We start from the raw sequence: 26,166 nt of genomic DNA on the forward strand, positions 1-26,166 counted from the left end.
CATGTTCTTTTCTGACAGTTCAGATGCACCTTGAAATGTGTAAAGGCCAGATGGAGAGTACTCTGTTCAAATGGACACATTCACTTTAAGTGCTGCGTACAAAACACGCTGAAATAAAGCATAATATGTTTGACTGTCAGTGTGCTTGGCACAGCCCTTGGGCACCTGGAGGCTTTATGCGGCCATCGTCCTCCAGGAAAGACAATCACATTTCACGCACTTCAAAAAGAGCGGTACATTTTTCCCAGGTTTTGTGTTTCCCCATCTCCACGCAGAGAATATTAACCCATTCCACCTACCGTTAATTTCTAATTGCAAAGAGATCCCTTTATAAGCAACTCCCCGTGGTCACCCAGGCCCAGAAGAGCGGAGATGTTTCAGAGGGAGGTGTGTGCAGCGGACGGGTGGGCACCCTCCTCCCTTGCGCCTGTCATTCACTTCAGTGACATCTACCGCAAGCCCCCGAACGCGACTGGTGGCTTATAAATAGAGTACTGCAATTTTAAAGGAATAACAAATTTCTTTGAAAACAGCTTCGATTTCTTTCCCTTTCTTCCGCTTTCTGTTCCACCACGGACTGCTGCCCGCTGCTCGCACCAGAGCCCGAGCTGCCTGAGCCTCTGACCTGCTCCAGCCCCTGCTGCCGGTGGTGGAATTCGAAGAACTTTAGGAAAGGTTAACCCTAACTGCTTAATGGGTCTAAATCAAATCTATTCATGTTGTCCTCAAATTGCCACTGCTTTTTTTTTTTATTCTTTTTTTCTCCCAGACGTACACTTCAAATTTCAGCTAAACACATGCGGAATTGCAAATGTCTAAACCTTATAGCCCATCAAATCAAAACTAAAGTTAGCCTAATGACATTCTCAGCATGTTTAGTAGGGATCTAAACTATATCTAGCAAGTTTTCTGTTCTCAGGCATGTCAAATCCTACAGTTATTTTAATGCAACATTGAAAATTTCACCGTTAAAACTATATGGTGTAAATACTGCGGTACCTGAAGAGCAGATCTAACGCCAAATACATTTCTTTAATGTTATTTGTGTCAAAATGGTTTATTTAAAGGCACCTTCTTGGAGTTTGTCTTTTTAACTGCAATCGGAAAATGCGTGCTGGCTTTTGTAACATTTTGGGGTGACAAGGTTGATATGCAATGGCTTTATGTGAAGGCTTGGTGGCATCGTAAGAGGTGAGGAGGCCTTTGATGCACGAGCTTTGTTTAAATTGTGCGGTGCTACAAGTATTTGTCCTTCATTTAGCTTTCCAGTTACATAGTCCATTTTCCAGTTTTAAGCGCAAAATGTGGTACATTCAGGGGTTTTTTGCCCTTGTAACAATACTTAAAATGAAAGATGCTTTGTTTCAGATCTCTTTAGCTTCACTTTGCGTTTTCCTTGGAATAACCTTGCTTAGCTTCATATCCATTATAAAAGACAAAACTCTGCCAGTAAAGTGTGCCAAAGTGCAACATTTTTCTCTGTATTCACTTCCCAAGCACAAGGAAAGATATTTTTCATTCTTTTATGTGAGGTGGCTTTTTTTTTTCTGAAGGCGTGAGAGCCAGCCGACACACATGCCTTGCTCTGCTCCTGCACACAGCATTTCTTCTTCTTCAAGTGTCAGTGGTTGTCTTTTGCCTTCCGTGGTCGTCTCTCCTCCTCTCACGTGCTCGGCATACAGAACTACCCCTTATTAGAGGGCTACAAATAGAAGTATTCATGACATCAGATGTCAGATACCTACCTTAGATGTTAGGTTTAAGAGGCTAAAGCTTCCGGGCTCCCTGCACGACAAAGCCAATAGGTTCATAATTTAAAAATTCATTTAAAAATTAAACGAGTGTCTTCATCAAATAGCCTGTTTCAGCAGCTGCAATTTTCCAAAAGTTTCCAGCTTTACGCCATACACCTGCACATCCTCTTTTTCCCACAGAACGACACTGCATATTGTAATATGTCGAGAAAGCATTATCTAACTTGCTGCTTTGCAGACCTCACACTACTTATTAAACATTTAAATTGTTGCTTACTTATTTGTCATTTAGGTGACAAATTCCCATGCAACTCTTTTCTGTGCAGAAGAAACACTTCGTCTCTGCTTTAGCGTAACTTCTGACCCCTGTTAAGGCTTACCGAACATCCACAAGGCAATTTCGTAGAGAGAGAAGGGCAAGGTCTTTAGCATTAACTACATTTGTGGTTGATCCATCCTTAGACTTCAAAAACACATACTTAAAAATCTGCCTGCTCAGAAGTTAAATATGATTATGTTAAAATCATTCCCTTGCAGACATTATATAGCTACTCATTAGTTAGTGCTGCATTACTGACGTGATACCCGCTTTCACCCTGCAGTAACCAAGTTCCTCAGTAGCCAAATTACCCGTTGGATTAATAAAATGGCATAGGAAGAGTAGTAACAAGTGTTGTGCTCATAACCACACAGAATGCAACATTCGAACTGCATTTTTTTGTCCTCGTGTTTTATTCTTGCAGTGCAGTGTGATCCACCGTGTGAGCATGGAGGAACGTGTGTATCTCAAAATACTTGTTCTTGTGCTTATGGATTTGTTGGTCCTCGATGTGAAACAAGTATGTATGAAATCATTCTGGCTTTTCTCCTCATTACATGTTTGAATTTGCAGAAAATTATAAGACAGAAAAAGCCTTTTTATTTTTTGATATTTCCCCCTGAAATGATGATTGAATACAGCAAGGAAATCAAAGTCTAATATATTGAAGTAATATTTAATAACTATTTCAGAGCATATATTTACCAGCAGCGGAGTTGTATTATGTAAAAATATGCACATCTATATCAACACTTTCTACATAAAAGTGCTTCTGGAAAAACAATCAAGCAAAAACCTCCATGTTATTTATAGTAACATTTATGAAATTCAAGGTTGTGTGAGTGAATGCGGTAATACTAATTTTGAGTTCACAAAAAGAAAACCATACCTATTAAGAGTCACGTTATTGTGCGATACAAGTTACAAAAGATGCTCAATATATGGAACATCTGGGGAAAAAATCAGCCTTCAAATCCTTCTATATTAGCTGAATGGTGAAACATATGCGGTTTCATTATTACAGTCCTCGCTGCTTATTTAAATATCAGGTTGCTCTTGACAGGAATATAATTTTATCTCTGAACCAGGGTAGCTGGAATACTTAAAAAGCAAAGAATTTTAGACACAAGACTTCTGATGGAAAGAATGGGTGGAAAAGAGAAGGAAAACCAAGGAAAGGGATGGATTCATCCCTCCGTTTGCCTCTTGGACTAATACCATTAGCTAGTTGCTGTAATAGAGCAGCTTTAGGGTTTGCATCGGTGTTACCAACACAAGATTTTGATCCTTTGCGTATTTTCCAGTGGTGTGTAACAGACACTGCCATAACGGTGGGGTCTGCGTGTCACCGGATGAGTGCAAATGCAGAAACGGATGGAGCAGCCCTTCTTGCGAAACAGGTAAGTGGTTAGAAATGACTTGTCTCTCATTTCTTTTGCTGCCTGAAATCCATGTGATTCCTGCAATTCAGCAGTCAGAGTAGGAAGCGCTTAAAGAATTAAAATGTAAGAAAAGGAGACCTTTTCGTAAAAGGCAAAACCTCGTAAGGCTTTGAGTTTATGTAAGTATTCATAAGTTTAGATGTTTATGTAAATCTCAGGGTCACATAGAGGAAACCCACAAACAAAACCTTTTTGCAGCTTTTTTTAAGCTCGTGTGATCCTGGACTTTCTTCTCAGGTTACACAAAATCGAAAATAAACCTATTCACCATTTCAGGAGCCACAACCTTTCTAGGTGCTTGGTAGCTTCTGCAAATGAGAAAAATTCTCACTGGAGCCTTTGGAGATGTGTTGACTTACAGTCTCAGCTGCCATGGACATAACCTCACTCTTTGTTGGTCTTGTTCACGGAGAGCCCAAACAATGAGTCCTGCCCCACGCCCGCAGTGGCAGAGGTGAGGGCAATGCAACCGTCTGCACTGCTCGCCATCTGCCCAACTTCCAGTTTTCACTGCTTTTAACCCCACATATTTCTCCCAAGGTACGATGGTGGGGCAGAAAGAACAAGTGTTTGGCATTTTGGTGATTTTTAACTGTATGCAGTCAAATCTGAATTTAAAAGTACAGTTTATGGAGGCAGGAGGCCAGTTTAAGCTGGGACAAGAACATAAGGAAGCTAAGGTGACTTCAGCTGCTAAGTTAGCAACTACATACACACTTCTAATACCTCATAGTCTAAGGAAGAAAAGTGAGCCTAGAAAGGCATGCTACCAGAAACCGAGACTGACTACGAAGATTTTTGTGGTCTAGTTCTTGGATTCAGTTTTCCATTCCAGAAGATGACCTGTGACTGTATGAGACAGAACAAAAGCCAGTTTGCAAGGAGGACGTAACCATTCAGCCCCTAATGCTAAACCTCCTGCTGCTGGCAGAATCCACACTGCTCCTCCTGCCACTCTCTCATACCCGCAGAGTACCTACAAAAGCGTGCACAGAAGCGTGCACGCTCAGGGAAAACCCACCTCCACCCCTCAGAACAAAATGACGCGGTGAGGATCGGAACTAGCTACCTATTTGTAGGCAGGACTCATCGTTTTGGACCTTGTTTCGAATAGGTACAGCTCAGACCTTCCTCTCAGGGTCTAAGCGCTAAAAGCTGGAGTACATATTTTTCCTCCAAAGGCACAGTCGCTACAGCACTCACCCGGGACAAGGCATGCAAAATAGCGAAATATTAAAGCAAGCACAAGGAGTACCTTAATCAGTGCCAAACCTCAAGGCTACAGAGGCAGTCTGCCTCTGCCATGGTGAATATTAAATGACTAAGACACCTGCAGCCTACGTTACCTTTCCTGGAAGGTGAGAGATGTCATTTTAACCTCCATCTCCCTGAAATTGCTCTTCCTGTAAGTGTTGAAATGACAGACCTATTGAGGACACATAAATTAACCTAGGTAAGATCCATGGTAAATGCCTGGGATTGCCACTAGCTATTCTGGTTCCCACTATCTCCTCTTTTCCCTGCCGGAGATTACCCTCCTTGAATTCTGCAAATTTATTTTGGGGTGGTTTTAAACAAGATTATTCCAAGAGGAGGACAATCATCAGCAGCGGAAGCAGTAATTTCCAACCCAGAGTAACAGCAGCTGGATTTGTTTGTCTGATAATTCCTTAGGTGAAAGACTATCAGGCTCACCTCTCCAGCGTGGTTTTGTGTGCGCTACGCAGAGTATTTTGAGGATACTGTTGGGGTTTCCTACCTCAAGTGATAGGATAGGAGTCTCTGGATGAACAGAGATATACAAACAAACCAAAAAAAAATAAAAAAAGGGACTTAGGGAACTTTACCAATGGAGCTATAAACAGTGACAGAATGTGGACATCTGTGAACTAGCTAGGACAACGACACAACTAATCCAAATTCACCATTAGCAACAAATGAAGTCCATTTTGACTTCATGACTGCTGCTTAGTCAGAAAAGCCTCTCATCTAGACCACAATTTCACTTCCTTTCTCTTCCCAAATTAACTTTTTATTTCTCCTTTAGTTCGTCTGAAACATTTTAGTGACCCTTAATTTATTTAAGCTTAAATGTATTTAATTTATTTAATGAGCTATTCTGTAAGATACAGAAAGACAAAGGGAATAGAAGGAAAAAGACTGTTTTAAAGTGTCACTCTGCTTTACAATGAAAACTTTATCAGATTCCTTATTCTTCACACACCGACTTCCCAACTAAACCAATTTGCAATTCTAATACTCTTTTTTTTTCAACAGTCAGGTACTTGCCGCATAGAAATATGCCAGACAGCTTTTAATTTCTAATGCCTGTTATATCATCTACAGTAATAAAGGATAAATAAAGAGGCAAAGGGAGCTCAGCCAGTGGCTTTGTTGGTGATGCACGAGCCAATATGTTGTGGGAACTGGCATTTAAATGAGGCAGAACAAAGTGAGGTTTTGCGGCACGTGCCTATTCAGCTTCACGGAAATGCCACGATGCTCTGCTGGACTCAGACAAAGCAGCAAATGGTTAATATCTGATCTCCGGGTTATCCAGGCTGTACGCAATGTGACTACATTTTACTGCCTTGGGATCCTGTTTGGTGAGGATACTAGAGCTGGAAGCAAATGAACTGTGCAAATCAAAGGAAGACATCAGAAATAAACTATTAAATTATGCTTTATTTCATCCCCCAAGCTATGCTAAAACACCACTGAAACGCTCCCACTGTGTCGACAATGAATAAATGCCACAGCACAACTGACCAGCGAGGACGGTGTGAAATTTATCACAATGTTGCTAGAAATGTTTATTCTATAATGACATGCACAGCAGCAAAAGAGTGCCTACTTTAAAAAATTCAAAATTATACAGGATTCATAGAGTTATCTTATATTCACATACAGCTGTGTGCAATCCCATGTGCTTGAATGGAGGAATCTGTGTACGGCCAAACACGTGTACATGTCCTTATGGCTTCTACGGGCCGCAGTGCCAGAGAGGTAAGAAAGCTCTATTTATCATCTTGATAAAGGATCCGGGCTTAAAATATAAACAGCAGCCTATAGCATTACCTGTCCCCACATGAAGTATATCCAGAGACTTTCCCTGTCATAACTCCCTGTATGCTCCTTTGATCATAGAATCATAGAATCATAGAATCATAGAATTGCTGAGGTTGGAAGGGACCTTTAAGATCATCAAGTCCAACCATTAACCTACCCTAACAAAAGCCACTTCTAAACCATGTCCCTCAGTGCCCCATCTACCCTTTTTTTAAACACCTCCAGGGATGGTGAATCCACCACCTCCCTGGGCAGCCCATTCCAATGTTTAATAACCCTTGCAGTGAAAAAATGTCTCCTATTATCCAATCTAAACCTCCCCTGACATAACTTGAACCCGTTTCCTCTCGTCCTATCACTTGTCACCAGGGAGAAGAGGTCAGCCCCCATCTCTCTACAACCTCCTTTCAGGTAGTTGTAGAGGGTGATGAGGTCTCCCCTCAGCCTCCTCTTCTCCAAGCTAAACAACCCCAGCTCCCTCAGTCGTTCTTCATAAGGTTTGTCCTCCAGACCCCTCACCAGCTTTGTAGCCCTTCTCTGGACATGCTCCAACACCTCAATGTCCCTCTTGTAGCGAGGGGCCCAAAACTGAACGCAGTACTCGAGGTGGGGCCTCACCAGTGCCGAGTACAGGGGGATGATCACTTCCCTAGTCCGGCTCACCACACTATTCCTGATACAGGCTAGGATGCTGTTGGCCTTCGTGGCCACCTGGGCACACTGCTGGCTCATATTCAGCTGGCTGTCCACCAACACCCCCAGGTCCTTTTCTGCCGGGCAGCTTTCGAGCTACTCCACCCCAATCCTGATGGGGGGGCCTGATGTTATAGGCTGTCGTAAAACCCCATCATATTGTTCTTAATGGTACTGTGAAGGAGTAAGCACTTATTTATGATGGCATTAATGATAACTAAACAATTAATCTAAAACTCTCTGACGTCAGTGATATCACTAATTAGCCATTATTCAATTAAATGCTAAAGCATGGCTCTACTTTGTTCATTTTGCGTACTCTAGCGTGCACAATACCGTGTTTCAGAGCTAGATGATCACTTATATTCAAATGGGGCTCACAACATCACCCACTTGACCGAGCATCCTAGAGTGCAGTGGATGGGAGACCTATACAGGACTTCAGATCCCTGCTCAAAGATCCGATCAAACACCACTCTGCCTGACACAGAGCAGGACCTGATTTTGAATCCCTGTCCTACAGAGGAGAGCTCTAAACTGCAGCTAACAGTATCTTGGGCTTCTTGCTCACTTTGTGCTGTAGAAGTCAAATTAACGAATACTTTAACTACCCATTAGCTCAGGTGGAATGGACAGGAGAGATGAACTCAGGTTTAGGGCTCAAATAGCTGTAAGACTCCTGTGCTTACACCACTTGCTTTTCATTTTTTTGAGCGTGCCTCTAATAACCCCTCCTGCATCTGGGTATATAAATACACTCTTATCACCAAACCTGTACTATTTCAATAGTAAAAGTTCTTTTTTTCTTTCTCCCGTTTCCCGGGAGTTCCTAGATGAATGCAATCCCAATGCATACTTTTGCAAGTGAATGATTCACACACAAAAATCTAATTGCAAATGGAGTTTGCTGGAAGTTCTTTGTTTTTGTGATGTTGGGGGTGAAGGAGAGGGTGAAAATGATACAGACTCTATAATTTGATGATCTTTCTCTTGAGGTTCAACGTGGAAGGTGATTTTCAACATCTAGGTGATTTGGAATTTTTATCCTTAACTGTTATGGTTTGGACAGAACTGAAACTTGGAAATAAATATCCACATCTGTGGATTATAGTAGTGATATAGGGAGAGAGTGGATGGATGCTGAAGAAAAGCAAACCCCTTCCTTCTGCTTCCTTGAGAAAAGGGGAAGAAACAGCACCAAAACCAAGTTATCAAATATCAAACACATCTATATTTCAAGGGCAGAAGCCCTTGAAGAAGACCATTAGCTAGAGAGTTAAAAACCTAAGAGATTCTCAGGAATACTCCGACCACTTGACTGCAGGTATCTGAAAGAGACCCTTAGGTGACCGGAGTTGTGTCCCACGTTCTTTCCACAAACAAGAAAGAATCAGGATGTCTAGGTAGGCACCTGCCCGAATCATCCTTTGGAGAGACACCCTCTCTACCCCAACTAAAATAAAAAGCCTCTGCAGGTTGGTCCCCTGACACAGGCACCTAAATAAGGAGCTTATATTTAGGCAATGTCGATCCCCTGTGTGATTCTGGTGCACAAAACTTTCGCTTTCCTTTCACCAGCTGTGTGCATTCCCCCTTGTAAGAATGGTGGTCACTGCGTTCGGACCAACGTGTGCTCCTGTACCGAGGGCTACACTGGAAGAAGGTGTCAGAAAAGTAAGTTACAAACTTCCCTTTGCTTTCCCATATTCTCTGACTCATAGACAACTCTTCTCCCTTCTGTGTATGTTCAACAGAATATATAGTCTGGATTTATGCCATGATCTCCTATATTTCTACCGGCGCACGTACGGCACTACGTTATGTCTAAAACCAACCTGTTAATTAGAATAGCATTAAGTCAAGTCAATGTTGGGAGCAGAACATTTTGCTAGAATCCTCTCTAAATGTTTCATGCATTCACAAAGAATAACTCTGGTATTTGGAGAGGAATCCATTATATTGCATTAAAGATTTTTGGGGAAAAAAATTAAAAGCAAAGGCAGAGCAGCTGACTGAGATCCTGAAAAATATTAGAACATCATACTTCTAGCTTAATTAAGACAGTCGGTTAATAACGCTTCAGCCTTGCCTTTGTTCTTGTCACTGAAAATTCCCTCTTCACCTTAGCATCGGTATTCGTATTTGATTCTTCTATTCTTCAGGGGAAATAGGTTATTTTGGCACTTTTACAGACTCTGTTGCTCAACAATATCTGTCATCCAGGGAGTTTAGTATATGTATGTGAAAACTTTTTTTTTTTATTATTTTTATTTTTTATTATTTCTTAACCAGTTTGAAATTGGCAAAAGGGGAGCTGTGAAAACAACCACTCTTGGCAGGAAGAATCTGTGTGTTTCCAGAGCATTTTATGTCTCTCACACACAGAGAAAAAAAAGCTAGTAAAAAAATTCCTTCCAGCAACAAAAGCCCTCTCAATCCCCATATTACAGCTCTCCCCTCCTTCAGCAGAGAGAATCACGATGCACAGTTCTGCCTGGCTGCAAAGTACACAACTGAATAGTCTGTTCTGGCAGAAACAAGCTGGAGGGAAGAAAAGAGGAAAAAAACCTTATGTTTGGCATCTTGTTTTTGAGGCTAGAGAACATTAGAAAAGTGCCGTTCCCAGCTTTAAACACGCTAGTGCATCTCCAGACAGATCAAAGGAAAAAAGAGGTGATCATGATTGCAGTCTGGCAAAGCGCTGCCCTAAATGCTCCAACTGCTGCCAATCCACAGCATGTTTCTTTCCACTTTCAAAGAGTTTATGAGGTTTTGTTGCCCGTCTTGGTATAATCTTTTGCAAAAAAGCTTTCTGATGTGACAAAAATATTTTTGTTCTGTCCAATCGCAACTTCCATTCTACTTCAATGACCAATATGTTTTCAGTTTTATTTAGCTTAGTCTTATGAATACTTAAAGAAAGGACCTGTGTCTGTGGTGAATGAAGAGAAACGTGATTAAGTGGAAGGAAAATGCTACTATTTGCATACTCTTACTGGCCCCTGACTGTTAATAGGTAAAATAATTCAGTAATGTTTCTTTTTTCTTGCTTACAGTCAACTGCACATGGGACAGGTATCATGATCCACAGAAAGAAATAGGTTATTCACAAGCTCTTTGTAGCAAGCAGTTGCTATTAGAGCTGTGTGTCTTATCATTGTTGTCATATGAAATAGCTTCTCTCTCCTCCGCCAGAGGATCCCGATTTCTCCACTCCTCTGGAGCAAAGGCCTGCAGGGCACACAGCAGCAGTGAGTCCCAGTTGACCTCTGCAAACCTTCCCCCCCCAAAGAAAATGGAGAAAAGTAGCACTCCCCTCAGTTGGAGGCTGCCCCCAGTCCAATACATCTCAGAGCTCAAGTGTCAAAGGCATTTCATACCTTGTTTTGATGTGATTTTATATTATTTTCAATCAGGCACTGACCTGATTGGTGGATCAGCTGATGTACTCGGCATACACTTAAAGTCCAGGAGTTTATACATAGACGCGTGTTCCTAATTTATTTACACACAGACAAATGAAATGTGGAAAGTAAATTCCCCGCGTGAAGAAGTCCCACTACCCAACCCCTTTTTCTTAAATGGAATGTATAAAAAATACCATGATATCCATCTTATGTTCCAGAAGGAGCTAATATGTCATGTAACTCATTCTGTCTCATTTGCAGTGTCACTAGCAGTACATATATATGTTTTTATCCATTTATCAAATTAATTTGTATAATCCTGTGGCCACTTGGGCCGCTGACTCTGCAGAGGTGAGACCAGCCCCATGTGCCGTGTGTCTGAGGGCTCAGAAACCCAGCTGGGACATGATCCGTGCAGTGCTTCTGCCAGCCTTCCTGGTATGGCAAGAAGGAATCAGGAAAAAAAAAACACACAGTGGATTCCTACTTTACAGAGTGGGTTTTCACTGGATTTGAGCATCTTTTCTGTTTGCCTTTAAGGACCCCGTGTAACCCAGCTGTGCCCTGAGTCGCACAGGATACTACAACTTGTGCAGAGTCGTTCTATCTTTACACAAAGAGTAAGGAAAAGAAATACAGACATGACAATAGAAAAACTGTAATTCGGTACAATAATAACTTAATACTGCAACAGCTCCCATTTTTACGTCACCAGGACAACATACCACATCGTCAGAGGAACTGCCAGAGGTGAACCTGTGGCCCAAATCAGAGCTCAGTGGTGTCTAACCTGTTCCTGCCAGGTCGCCCCACGCTGAGAAATGTGCAGCTGGCTGAGCCAAAGGGAGGAATGTGACAATTCTGAGAAAAACAATTCCTCGTGAGGGGTTTTATCATTATTTTAATTGCTCTTCACTCTCTGAATCTGAGTTTTCCATGTCCTTAAGTCCTTTTACACTTCCAGAACACTTTCAAAAACCTCTGTCAGCAAATCAGCTTTACTATGTACTTACACTGAGCCCCTAATCTTAGAAATTTTGGGTGGATTTATTACCTGCCTAATAAAACCTAACAAGATAGAGTGAGTAAACTTAAGACTGAAAAAGACAAGTCTGAAGAAGTTTCCCACCCATTTATTACATGCAGAGCAGCCTAACGTTCTTGATTTTTAGTTTGGGAAAATATTTGTGGGTTTGGGAAATTTCCCATGCACCATAAAAAGTGAGAAATTGTCCTTTCAGAAACAGTGATCTGAACAAAAATATTACCTCTTCGCACCTGCAGCGAATGCTTGAAATTGGCAGTCTTTTCAATTCTGTCATTGTTTATACACAGCAGTACACGGGTTTTGCACACTTATCTCTGAAACCAGCTTAATAATGATACGAATTGCATCAGTAAACCCTTAGATTTCAGCTTTAATATGCTCCAATACAGAGTTAGAGCAAGGGGAAAATTCCCTCCCATGTACAGCCCTGATTCCAGTACTGGATGACCCCTTTGATGGAGCCACATGAAGTCAGGGAAGCCAGAAGCACTTGGATGCCCATCCTGGAGATAATTCGCACATTAGGGCTGTTCCTAATGTGTGAACCCAAGCGTCTTGCAACTCAGAGGTAGCAGCTGGTCAAGTGGGACAGACATTTGTCCTTGTGATGACTCAACAAAATGAGAATAACAGCAGCTGTGAGTATCTGTTTCTCCAGTAATTAATGCTCATAAGTACTTCTTTCATCTTAAAAAATATCATAAAAAGGCACCTTAATATCCGTAATGGAAATAACAGAATAAAGGGTTCACATAATCTAAGCAAATTGCATATTTGTCACGATACCAGATTTATAAAGGGTTTTTTTAGGTAGGTAAGCATTTAGAGGCAAAGATAAAAATAAGTCCAATCAGTTTTTTGGTCACTTACCCCTTGGATATTTTGGCATTGTTTCCACTGCTTTTAAGTGCCTTCTTAATATCTCACCTGCACAGACAGAGAAACAAAAGCTTCTGTTTGCTTTTGGCAACTTCAGATTCTCAACTGAAGGAGATAATTAAAGGTAAAAGCCATGGCAGCCAATCAAAGACAGGTTATTTCTAAACTGAACCCACATATGCTGTTGGTTTCTTTCAAATATATAGCAACCAGCCTTAGGATTTTCACTTCCATCCCTGTACAGTTTGGCATTTCTAATAATCTCTGCCTGTCAGCCAAAACCGTGCAGGACGGCGTGGCACCACCGTGCCTTTGCCATTCGGGATTATTCTCCTTTGCTTCTTTAGTGTAGGGAGGAAGGCGTTCAGCCTGAAAGTTCATGTTTGTTTTGTATGTAAATAAACAACATCTCAGAAAAGACCCAAAAAACATGTAAATCAACCAGGTCTGATTGGCTGACAGCTGAAATACAAGGCTTTGCCTGGTGTGTTTACTGATAAATAACTGCCTGGTGATTATGCAAACCAGGCACCCGCACCCAGGACGAGGGGGCGTCGGAGCTGACAGGGAGATGCATGGTTATGCCTCAGCAATTCTACAACCTTGTATTCCCACTTGCTACGCGTTGTTTTCACTATAATCAGTCTGGTTGAGCAGAAAGAGGCAAATGCTGGCAGTGCCTCAAAATAAAATACGTTTCTGTATCGACTTTGCATCAGACACACTTACTCAGCGTTAAGACTAAAGGAAAGCTATTCACGCACGCGGTTTTAAATTCCCTTTTGAAAAAACGCACAGCTGTAACAATCCTAGGATATCACTCCTGTTCATGAGGTTTTAAAGCAGCATTCGCACTGATTTCTACCACATCCTTACAAAAATTATAAACAAAGAAAATGGATTAGATTTCATTTATTTGCTACCCACATTTTCACAGGGCTGCCTTAGAAACAACTCTTGAAGAAGAAAAGCTCACAAAAGCCAAGTTTCCTTTACTTATGAAGGGTTGGAGTGAAGAGAAGGGGAGAAAAAGAGAGATTCACGGGGCGCCGCGTTTATCCCTTCTCCGCTGCTGGCTGCTCCTAGCGAGTTCATCTCTGCGCAAAAAGGCAAGCCACAGCTCCCTCTGGAGCTCAGCAGCCAGCAAAGGTCACGGGAGAACGGTGCCGAACATCCTCCTCCTCCCTCCTCCAGAGCACCAAGCACACCTGCAGCCTGACCCGGCCTCTCCGATGGCACCCTTCCTTCTCGCCCGCTCCTCTGGCGCCCAGCGAGCGGGACTTGGCTGACGCTATAAAACAGAGAGACCCCGTTTCTGCCTGCATCTGCTTTATCACGTCAGGCCGAATCCTGCCGACTTTGTATCGCATAAATCATCGCGCTGACATTGGGACTTTGCAGATTGGATCTCAAAGTTAGTAGATAACTATTTCTCCATTTCAGTAATTCCTGCAGGCAGGATTTATAGCCAATACACAGTGCACAGTATAACTCAGGCTCATTCTTCCAGCTCCGCTTGCTCCTCTTCCCTCCCCCCCCTCTTTTGCCTTCCCAATACCGTGAGGACTTTACTTGCATGAGAGCTAGAGGCAAACTAATTGGAAATGTGAACACTGGGTTTCAAAGGCAGCTCTTTGCTAAGCAATGTCATATTGTGAAAGTCACTGATTTCCCATATTCCAGCCTTCCCATGTAATGTTTCTGTAGATTACTGCCTTGCCAGCTGCGTAAGCAGGAAGTCTTATTGCTCAACAAATTAGACCTCCACCGAATTCTCATCTTGACGAGGGGTGATATATCCTCTGGAATATCTTCCTTGAGTAGGCAGATTGACTCAGGCCATCTAAAATCAGCCAGTTTGCAAACCAGAGGTCCGACATACCCTCCCACACAGCTGAGCGGGGGACAATCCACCTATCTCATCCAAATGGATGGAGTAATCATTTGCATTAGACTTGTTTCTCATGCGTTAAGGATGTGCTTAAAGGCAGCAGCTATGTGTCTAAGATTTCTGGATGGCAAATATCCTCGGGCAGTGGGTGTTTGGACATAAGGAAACAGCTGCTCATAGCAGAGAAACTTGTAACTTACTGCTAAAAGCATTAGTTTTGCGCCAGAAGTAGAACGACGGGCAGGTTGGCTTGTTGACTAGTTGGTGCACAGTCTGGAGACACAGGAAAAGGAAACACTGGTCTCAGTTCTTACTTGATTTTCCAGCCCGTGTAACAGAATAGGTTCATATCAGATGTCATCTTCCTTCCTTGGCCAGGAAATACAACAGAAGACAAAGAAAAAATCAGGGCTACTACTGTCTTTCCCATTCAGCTGAACACAACACAATCCATGTATCTTGCCTGGGGGCAACGGGCAGAGCTCTGAATTCCCGGAGAAAGGGAGAGACCCAAAAGGGAGGCAGTGACTCAAGGGACAAGTTTGTGGTCTCCTCGCAGAGCAGCGCTCCTCTCTGCTTGCTCTTAGTAAGAATTTGTGACAAAACCACTAGCTGGCCTTTCTTAAAAGCTACATTTTGTTTACATATATGTAGTTGGTGCATTTATTTTAATAGGGGCTTTGAGCACATGCAGTTGTCTCTAAATTTATTTTGCAGGAAGAGAACAAGAATATATCTGGATAAGAACTGAATATATATCCTAAATAAGCCCAAAAGCCTTATTAAATTTTCATTCATTCCATAAGCAAAACATTCACAAACTACAGCATGAATTTTACTAGAGTAGAGAATCAAGGTTTTGAGACAGTATTTCTTTACTTGCATCTTAAAGGCGCTAAAGAAATGTGTCAGACCCGCTGCCATATGTAAATGCATATTTAAACTAAAATAGCAGGGATTCCTGAATTACTGCATTTCCCTTTGTGGTGGGCTTCTGGGTGAGGATAAGTGCTTTTTTCCTCTAGTTGATTTAAGAAACAATACTTTGGGGGGTCTATTTTTAATTAAAATATTTTAAAAATGTCTCTTCTTAAAAAAGGAGCATGGGATCTACCACTCGAAAAGCCCAGATGAAAAATTCTGGAGATTAATGTTGCCTATCCACAAAAAGACCTGGGAAAGACAGTCCTCTCCAGCGTTGATTCCCAAGTAAGACTTAGCTTACTTTCTAAGACAGATAACAACAGGATGACTAACAGATTAATGGGGTGCCAACGCAGACAGCAGTCCTCTTCCCAACCCCCTGACCGGGCTCCCACCTGAGGTCCTCCTCGCTCTTTGGCTGGGTTATCAGCCGGACCATGGTGGCCTGTGGCTGGATGTCTTCTTGGCTGGAGACTGTGTCTCCCATGCCATTGCGGTTCTCTTCAGTTAGTCCACCCTGAATCCCCTTTTTCTTTGAACAGATGAAAATAAACCAAATTGCATCAAGCCCGGGCGACGGCTTAGCCCACTCAGTGCGATGAAAACGTGCCTAAATGGCAGGTCATACTGCAAGCACACGAGCTGCAAAAACAATCAAGAGAGGAAAACAATGTATATGAGAATCCTCTTTCACTTCTTATTCGGGCATGACAAGAAAGCAGCTCAACAGAATAATTTATACACACGCTGCAATGGTTCACTGACCTAATAAAACACAGAGCATTCTTCAATGAAGAGAAAATGTTACCAAACCCGAGACCCTAACAAGATGGGAATATAAGCTGTGCTGAGAGTATACTTTACAATTCCCCACATTACTTATGTACTAACAGTTGCAAAGATGAGAATAAAGTATAGCTATCGTCTCTTTCAAATTAATAGTGTTGCAATCAGACTAAAACCAACAAGTAAATGAGAAAAAGGTTTTGCTAATGATCTCAAAACCTGACAGTTCCTAGCAGAATATTCACCAAATACATAAACGTGCACCTGCACCTGCCGATTTTGTTGGTAGTAGCTTTCATTCTGAAAGATGCTGAAATATTTTGCAGCTATCCAAACATCGTACCATTGTATCTCTAGAAAGAGTTTCACCTGACAGGAGGCAAAATAAAGATCAGGAGACCCAGAGGGAGAAATACTTCAGGCCAAGGAGAGTGGAGAGTCCCCTCTGTATTGGAGGCACAACCTCTCACTGGCTTCCACAGCTGCCTGAGGCGTCAGAGTCTTGCCCATTACCAGGGAAATTTTTGAAAGTACAGATCAGGACAGATCAAGGTGTTCTTTAACTGATATAAAATTGTATCATCTGATGAGAATGGCATGACAGAGCAAACAGGAATGCAGTCCATTACAACCCGACACTCAGAATTTAGTCTACCATCTCTGTAGTTTTGCCATCCAGTATTAATTAATTTTTCCCTTTTTTTTTTTTCCTGAACTAATACCTAAATTAGATTTATTTCCTGCTTTAATAACACTCAAAGGCCCCATGGGAATATCAGAGTACACATCAGAACGAAGCCCAGACAGAATTAGGCGAAGCACAGGCATTGCACTGCTATCTATATGGTCTACAATTTTTCAGGCCATTTTTTCTTCTGAAATGCGTGCTAGGTCATGCAAACTAACTCACATTGCTAGAGCCATGTGGTAAAGTGAATATATTATAAATGCAAACTGTCACCACACCCATCACAATTACATTTACAGCTCCCTCTGTGTCTTGTAGTAATTTGTTCTCCCGCACTGCATCCCTCAGAGGTTTCTACCAGATTATTTTTACTATTCAGAAAGGTAATTTATCGAAGAAGTGCTTTGCATCTCTGTCAGTGACACATGAAGCGAGAAATAGGGATGAGCAAACCTCAAAATGATTGGTAGCTTGATATGGGTAAGGATCCAAATTTTAGAAGAACTTTGCACAAAAATTGCAAACAATTTTATTACATGACAAATATTCCTTCTTCTTGAAATTAAATCTGTGCCTATACTTACTGACATTCAGTGGATCGCACGTGTGAGGTTACATTGATAGACCTTGGAGAGAAAGTTATTTCTTTATTTACAAATCCAAATCAACGTAGATGAGGAATTTCAGAGAAAATCAAGCTCTGGAACAATATACGTGCCTAAAACTCAGCACGGGCAAAACTGTTCCTTACTGCCCTTGGAAGTAGACAAAAAAGGGGACTAGAAATTGCTAGTGTCCCGAATCTAAGATGTCTTTCAGAGCTATGTGCATTTGGGACCTTCACAGCAGCAGATATATTGGTACATCCATCTCGCTAATGATCTGTTGAGCATCAGTTATACCCTCTACAGGGGAGAATGACATTTTTTACCGTGACTAGTTTCTGCTAGTGTCAGGGCAGTAGAATCCAAACAACGGTGCCCTTTGTCAGAAACACCCTTTTTGGCCAGAACACACCCATTTTGCGACTCATTTTTTTTGAAAGGATTAAAGACCATTCAGCAAGATCAAATCTTTATTTGGAGCCTAGAAGCATCGAACCGATTGTTTCCTTACTGCGGTGAGGATAATGTTTCATTCGAGCAGTGCTGCTGGGATGCATAACGCATCCAGGGCGATGGGGAACCTTCTTTCCAGTCGATCAATCGAGCTGCGCTATTTTGTGAAACTGCTGACCTGACCCTCCATTTCGCGTCCTATGAAAAAGATCAGCAGCATCCTTACATTTTAAGGCTGCAACCTCATGATTGTCCCGTTCCTGGCACAGAGCTTCTCCGCGGATTTTGTGTTTTATCAATAGATGATGTATATTGCCTATAAACTTTGGAAAAGGACTAGAAGTGCCAGTTTCAACACAAAACCCACCGCTTTCACATCTATTGGTTTCATTTTTATTCTCAGCTTGGGTTCCGTCATCTTTATTTTCCTGACAAGACCAGTCGGTGTTATTTTTAAATCTGTCCCATGCTCTGTGTCCTTACTGTGTCGTATCTCCCCAGCTACAGCTCTTCGTGTTTGAGAATGTCACACCAAATCAAGATAACCACTAAGCAGAACGGAGAAAACGAACATTAAAACAACGTGTACACATACAAAAGCCAAACCTGCAAGTGATCAAGCTTCCTGCTCCTCAGAAGAGCAATAGAGAGAGCAAGTCGAAATGCGCACTAGACCCACAGAGAAGTCAGTCCAAAACAACCCCGGCCAGAAATAAAAGCCATGCCTGTGAATCACATATAAACGACAGCACGGGGACGGTGACTTAAAGGATCCGTTGAAGTATATATCTACCAGTAGGTGTTCTTTTGGCCGCATTTCTGTGTTCTTTGTCAGTAAAGCTATAGCCTGCTGCATTACCTTAGCTGGCCCACACAGATGGTACTGCTTGAGGCTATTTTCTCTCTTGCATCCAAAGGCAGAATGCATCCAGAAGCAGGTCAATTTTCTCAGCTTCTACAGGGGATTAAAAAAAAAAAAAAAAAAAGAAAAAAGGAAAAGTTGTCTTGAAAACTACATCTTCTAATCAGCACTGCAGCGTGACGCACTGTCTCCTCAGCAGCAGCGTGGCTCAGGATATGTGATGGCAGGTACTTTTTGTTTCAGAAAGAAATAGTCTGTGCAGTCTCACTGTCAGGAAAGGACATAGACCTTCAGCTGCGGCAAGGCGCGTTCCTGAAACAATGCAGAGGACCCCTTTCTGCCAAGATTTTAGGAGCCTGATTTAATATTCCCTGTGTTTTGACTTTATGAGGGTGGTGATGAAGACTGGCCTATTTCAACAAAATTACAAGGTTTTCACTACTTATTATCATTTCCTTCTAGCGAGAAAAGGTGTAATGGGGTACTTGCATCAAAAGGTGGCTTAGGTTCAACTCGAAAAGTTTTTGTCTGCTAATCCACAGAAGCAGTGGGAGTCTGAAGGAAATGTCTAGCTTCTTTTAATCACTGTAAACTAATCAGCAACTACTGCTGGCAAATATCACGACAGTTTGTTAGAAAAAGAGATTACTCTCAATTGCAGTCCAGCAAACCATGCCCGGTGCTTAACTTTGCCCCCAGTCCCTTTTGACTTTGCATAGCAGGGATAATTTGTTTAATATTGTGTATATTTTAGAGGAACTGCTACTGTAAATCAATGGCAAGAAGGGCAGGCAAAGGAAGACACTGGAATTGTAGATGTCCATCACTGATGTTAGTTACACCAGCAGGACCTATTTGACTTTACAGAAAACATCTAAGGTGTTCATTGGGGTTTTTTTTAGAATTTTAGTAATCTCTGGAAATATTTAATTTGCAGGAAAATTGTTCCCTTTGGCTGACAAAACAGGAGGTCTAACTACCTTAAAGAGGTTGGGGCTGAACAATTGAATTCTGGAGCTCCATGGAGGTTGATAAAAAGTGTTGCAAGAAGCACTTCACTGGGTCGAGTCAGCCTAGAGGCGATGAGCTATGAAAAGGGTCACAGGAAATCTTAAGTGATTGTAAGGCCAAAATGCATTAAAGCCATCAAAGAGAAAGAGCTGCTGCATAAAACAGAAAACTTAACAACTTGTGAGTGCCTTTCAGCGCACAGAAGAATTGTGTACATTTTGTATGATGTTCTGTGCAACACCTATATTTTGTCTTTACACCTGCACCTGCTTGTTACCTTATCAAAATCACCCCTCACCTGAAATACAGCATGTAATCATGCTTTTTCTTTAACCTGCATTACCACCTTCAACATAGGCTTAGCTTATCTAACTTAACAGTTTTGGAAAACAGAAGATCATGGGAGTCCTTTCTAGTTTTAAACAGTGGCCTTATAGAATTGTGGCGCGTTATAGAATTGAGTCACTCTAGCGCATATGAAATTCTGTGCTTTGGTTCTTACTGAAGAGCATGTAAATGTCAACACTGACAGCAAGGGGAATGGGATTAAGGCTTTAGTGATACTTACTGGCTACCAGCAAGCTTCCACCCAGGATGTGTTGACAGTACAGGACTCCCGCTACCCCCAGTTATGTACACAACAACCTCCAACAAAGGGAAGACACTGAAGACACTTAAGACATTTCCCACTTAAGTACTTCCCTTAGGTCGCTTTGAATTGGATCCTTTTGGATTTACCACTTAAATGAGAGATGCCTTAAGCAATAATGTGTTTACAGCCCTATTATTAGGGCTTGTCCCCAAGGCAGGTGGAAAACCTATCAAACCAATGTTGCCTTTGGGTCAAGATGCCAGGCCTTTTTTAAGCGGAGGGGAAAAAAAAACCTGCGAGTCTTTTCAAAGTCATGCCAGTGCCTGGGAGGATTACAATAATTCGATTTGCTCTCTTAGTGTCTGATAATTTATTTAGTTTTCCTGTGAGAGGCTGTAACATTTTTGTTTGCTATTTTGAAATTGGAGCTCCTCCACAGAGGCCAAGGAGTGGGACTAGAAAGGATCCAAACTAGTTATCATCGACAACTGTTGAAGCCTGCCTGATGGGTATTGAGATGGAATCGTACTTAAGAAAGTTAAAGAAAGGGAGAACAAGGTGGGGAGGTCAGACAGGAGAAGGGGAGAGATAACACTGCATTTGTTTACATAAAGGTGGTGGTGAATTCCCCAGCAAGGAGAGAAAGCACCTGCCCTGGAGGGCGAGCAGGCAGAAGTGCCCCTCCAGTTCAGAACAGGTTTGGCCCCAATCCTACATTTCCCACTTAAGTACTTCCCTTAGGTCGCTTTGAATTGGATCCTTTTGGATTTACCACTTAAATGAGAGATGCCTTAAGCAATAAACAACGCAAAGGAAGTTCATGGTGTATTTTCATAGTTACTTGTTCATCTGTAAGGCAGCTGCACAAAGAAATAGATCCCAAGTTTAAAGCCAGTTTGAGCTGTTGTGTTTTACTCGGACCAAGACTGGAGCTCACCTGCTACTTAAACTTTTGCTGAGTTGCAATGCAAATTAAGCTGGAACAAATTTGGTTATATACAAACTGAAAACTAAACATGAATCAGAAAGCACACTAGTTTGACTCCCTGTAATTGAAGGAAGAGTCTGTCATCATAACATTTAAAATACCTGATATCAGTACAAAACAACCTTTAAAAAGCAATTGTTTGTATGATGTTAAAAATACACAGTAAATGTAAGGGACAAAACAAAAAGAGAAATACCCATTTGAACAAATAGTACTGTCCTTCTAGTTACTTTTTCTTGGCTTTACTTTTTAAGGGGTGGGAGGAAGACACTGTCCAAGTTTCATTTGATCTCAAAATCAAATCCCTGGATTTCGACTGTATGATTTTGGGACAGCAGGTTAGCACTGGGGACACTGTGGTTCGTGAATATGACAAAGCATAAGGTCATTGGAAATCTCGATCCACATTTTATGGTTTGGGGTCATCGTTTCTAAATTCTGAATATCTGAGCTCTTTTATAACTGAAACGGGAAGTCGAATACAACACAACATAAGATTGTAGGTCAGAAGTCCGTTGTCCGAGACATGAGATCAAAAAGGGGACAGAAAGGAAGAGGGAAAATATAAGACGGAATGATTTCAGAGTTCCGGTTGCCCTAACACTTTGAACTCATCTGGGTTTCAACTAGTACTTGCAGCACTTTTTGATAGTTCAGCAAGAACTGTAGATCCCCATTAGCCGTAGTAAGCAGAGGCCAAGATTACAGCATGGATCAGGAGAGGCAGAGAAAGAAGGAAAACGAGGACGACAGTTTAAGGGCTTGGGTCCAGGCAGCCCTTACAAGCGTGGGTAAGTCTGACCTGCCTGAGGGCAGGTCACCGTGCTGAGGGATCCAGGAGGTTTGGCACGGAGCAAAATGCAAATGTAGCAGCCAACCAAGAGCAGCAATATAGCTCTAAAAGCTGCCCGTGCGGCAGCAGCTGCATTGAAGGAACAGACCAGGACACAAAAAGCCACAAACACGATATTTCAGTGCATCAGAGGAATAATTAGGGAATCTAAATCTACCTATCCAAAAATGCCTGATCGTACCTAAGAGAGGAACAGAAGGTTATTCTCCCATTAAACAACAGTTGCTGTATTTTTGCATGCTATTTTTTAATAATCATTCCCATTTTGAGGCTCTTTGCTGACTTCCACCTTCTACGGCAAAGGTCTGGGGGGAGGGTTGTGGTAGTTTCAGAGCCCTGTACATAGCAATGACTTAAAAAACAGAATTGCTACTGCATTAGTATTCAAGTTCTGTTCTTACTGCTTATGTGCCAAAAGACATCACAACCTTAAGTCTAACAAAGGCACTGTAATGCTAGAATTTAGCTGTCAGCCCCCTCGGTGCCTGCAGAAGCCAGTAGCCTGCTCCCTGCTGAGGAAGGGCTGGGTGTGGGGCAGCCCCCTGGCTCCACAGGCAAGGAGAGCTGCTGCTGATTACTGCTGTTGGTAACGAGTTACCAGGATATCCCGTTGTGCCTATAAAGCTTTAAACATGGCAGAAGCCATTCGACACAAATGTGTTCTGAATCCTTCGTTGTCGGACTCCTCCTAACTTGACACTCATGCTCCTTCCAACCATTTCCTACGTAACACAGCTTTATTGTCTTCCACTCCGTTATCAAATGCTTTCTTCCATGAGAAGAGAAGACTGAGAGGGGACCTCATCAATCCTTATCAATATCTAAAGGGCGGGTGGCAAGAGGATGGGGACAGACTCTTTTCAGTGGTGGCCAGCAACAGGACAAGGGGCAATGGGCACAACCAGGAACACAGGAAGTTTCATCTCAACATGAGGAAAAACTGCTTTACCCTGAGGGTGACAGAGCACTGGAACAGGCTGCCCAGAGAGGTGGTGGAGTCTCCTCTGGAGGTGCTCAAAACCCACCTGGATGCTTTCCTGTCCACCCTGCTCTGCGTCACCCTGCTTTGGCAGGAGGGTTGGGCTGGATGATCTCTGAAGATCCCTTCCAACCCTGACCATTCTGTGATTCTGTAAAAGGCAAATCATTCCCACTCCCATCATACCAGCACTGCCATGTTTCTAAACTCCGTTGCCTCTGACGGGTCCTTCCTACACTTACAGGCAGGGAGAAACAGGAGATGAGGACTTTGGGTATTTGCCTGTGGCACCTACCTATATCAAAGCGGGCTGGGATTGCAGATGTTTGACTTGCCAGAACAGTGATTTTTTACTGTTGGTTGTTGTAAAGCAACAATATTGATAAATACAGGGTTTAATCTGAGATGCAAAAATTAGCAATTAGATTTCTAATGAAGTCTAACCAAAAAAAATCATCTGGCTTCCTGTGGTTGAAAGAATAACTGAGCTTTCACATCTTATTTATATGCAAGAATAAAGTAAACAGGTAAGTACTTTAATAAATAAGTGTGCAAAAAGACAATGGAGGAATAGATCTATTTAGTCTTTAAACTTGGTTGAATGCAAAAACACTCCCCAAATTGTGTGAAAACAATCTATTCTCTTCAAGTCTTTTCTTATCCAAATGAACATCTGAGAACATGTTTTTCCAATTGGGAAGTGAAAGCTCTAACAAGTATTCGGCCTGTCCACAGCTGCCACAGAAAATTTCTTCCTTGTTTTTCTGAGAATCATTGTAATTAATGCCTCCCTCGTTTTTCTGGTGAGACAACTCTTGCTGGAGCTTCCCCAAAAGATCTACCACACAAGACGCAGCATTTTCCAGGAGGATTTATGGGAGCTATCAAGCCTCTGTATTTCAGATTCTCAAATCCAAATTACTTTTCTAGGTTTTAACTACAAGCAATCGAACCTTCTGAAAGGTGGCGAATAAGTCTCTGCTAAAGTCTTCCCTCCTTTCACAGCTGCCGTGTTCTTCCTTTGATCTGTGCCTGCAGGTGTCTGCGATCCCGTGTGCATGAACGGAGGGAAATGCATACGCCCAAACGTCTGCGACTGCCCGTCCGGTTGGAGGGGAAAGCACTGCAATAGACGTAAGCCCATCGAACAGACTACTAACACTTAGGCCAGTCAACATCAGTTGTAATCCTCTTTTAATATTAAAAAACAATCTAGCGAATAGAATCTGTTTTGCTACTTCAGCAGTTTGCGGAAAGACTGTTTTACGTACAGGTAATGCAAAATGCTGTAAACATTTGATATGCTTGCGAAGGAAAAAAAGCTGGGTAGGGGAACCCTCGGTTCTGCTTCATGCGGCTGTCTTATACATCCTGTTACGGCAATTCATTTTTATAGTATTAAACTTGAAGCATTGATTTTATGTTTTAACAGCTTCGCATATTTTCTTACATTTTACAGAGAAATGCCATATATTTCAAAATACAGAACTATTTAAAGCCTGCTGTAAAGCCTTCCAAACTGGTACACTCCCAAGGTCACCAGATACATTTTGGTGCGTAATTTGGAGAACGATGTGTTCTTACTCTGTAACTCTAACAGATCCGACTACAGTTACATACAAATGTCATTAAAACAACTCTCTCACCCTAAAATATTTTGAAGGAATATTTTTCCTTACGTGGCTATTCATTACCCTGATGTTGACAGGTAAATTGAATAAATTTATAATCAAGATGACATACACTATGTAAACCAGATTAAAATATTGGCTTTTTACCCTTTTGGTCGTGATAGTAAATATGGTTTCAGAACCAGTGTTTTGAAATTATATTACTAATAATTTATTCAGAAATTCTGAAGGAACTCTGAGTCTCTCACACATATACACCAAAACATGCCTTCACTCTTTCAGGATCTGTGAAGATATAATATATGCAATAAACATATCAAACTTCAATATGGGAATATATTTATTTATAACATGGAACAAATAATATGCATGTAACACATATGAATATATCATATGAAGAGTATTCGTAGCTGATGGTGAGCTGAGCATTAGAAATAGCAAAGCTCCCAGTAGACAGTCATCAAAGATAAATTTCTTAAGAAGCAAATATCAAAGAATCCTGAACACTGATTTTCTGACGAACAGAAGACATTCGCTTCTTTAGAAATTAGCCATATGGAAGAAAACCTAGCAGGTCACCTTTCAGACAGATCTTGAACATCCAGATCTACCGTGTACATCTTCTCACTTGTTTCATGTCAATCTGTTCAGCTGTTTGCCTGCAGAAATGTCTGAACGGCGGAGAATGTATAGGTCCAAACATCTGCGAGTGCTCTGGAGGATGGGTAGGAATGCTGTGCCAGACGCGTAAGTGCTGCTTTAATTACTAAAGTTTCATAGCCGCGCACGTTGCACCGGAGATCTTCACGTATTAAATTTTGTACTATGCATATATTGTGTTAGGTTTACGGTTGGACTCGATAATCTTAAAGATCTTTTCCAAACTAAATGATTCTATTATTGTATGACGTGTTAAAGTAAACCATAACATGATTAGCACCTAAATTCTGCCTCTCATTTGTTGAAATTGTCTTATGCTGCCAGTAAAACTATTACTTTCAAAGATATTTCTGAACTCACCATCAGCGTGAGAAAGAGACCTGACTCATCTTTTTACTTATGTGGGCAGTGAGATTGACCTGTCAGATAAAATTAGTAGTCTTTAAATTAAATAATTTGAAATTTAAGGTAAAAAAAAAAAGAAGGATCGGAGACAAAAGGAAATGGAGTGGCCCATTCTGCACACCCAGGTGGCATTACGCACAGAAAGAAGTTCTGTGTATCTGGTAACCTAAGAGCCAGACCCTGTAAATGCTACGTGTTCAGACTGGCCACCGAGACGCCTGGAGGTA

General features: G+C 41.8%; 1 protein-coding gene across 1 annotated transcript in view; it reads left to right on the top strand.

Annotated features, from left to right (window-relative positions):
- LOC134518457 (von Willebrand factor D and EGF domain-containing protein-like) overlaps positions 1–26,166 on the top strand; it is a 187,161-nt gene that overhangs the window by 146,347 nt on the left and 14,648 nt on the right. The window contains exons 22-27 of the mRNA XM_063341290.1: positions 2,498–2,593; positions 3,378–3,473; positions 6,426–6,521; positions 8,856–8,951; positions 24,282–24,377; positions 25,526–25,621. Of these exons, the coding sequence (XP_063197360.1) occupies positions 2,498–2,593; positions 3,378–3,473; positions 6,426–6,521; positions 8,856–8,951; positions 24,282–24,377; positions 25,526–25,621 (576 nt within the window). The remainder of the gene's footprint in view (positions 1–2,497; positions 2,594–3,377; positions 3,474–6,425; positions 6,522–8,855; positions 8,952–24,281; positions 24,378–25,525; positions 25,622–26,166) is intronic.

This window comes from Chroicocephalus ridibundus, chromosome 7, assembly GCF_963924245.1.
Source record: "Chroicocephalus ridibundus chromosome 7, bChrRid1.1, whole genome shotgun sequence".
Classification (NCBI taxonomy): domain Eukaryota; kingdom Metazoa; phylum Chordata; class Aves; order Charadriiformes; family Laridae; genus Chroicocephalus; species Chroicocephalus ridibundus.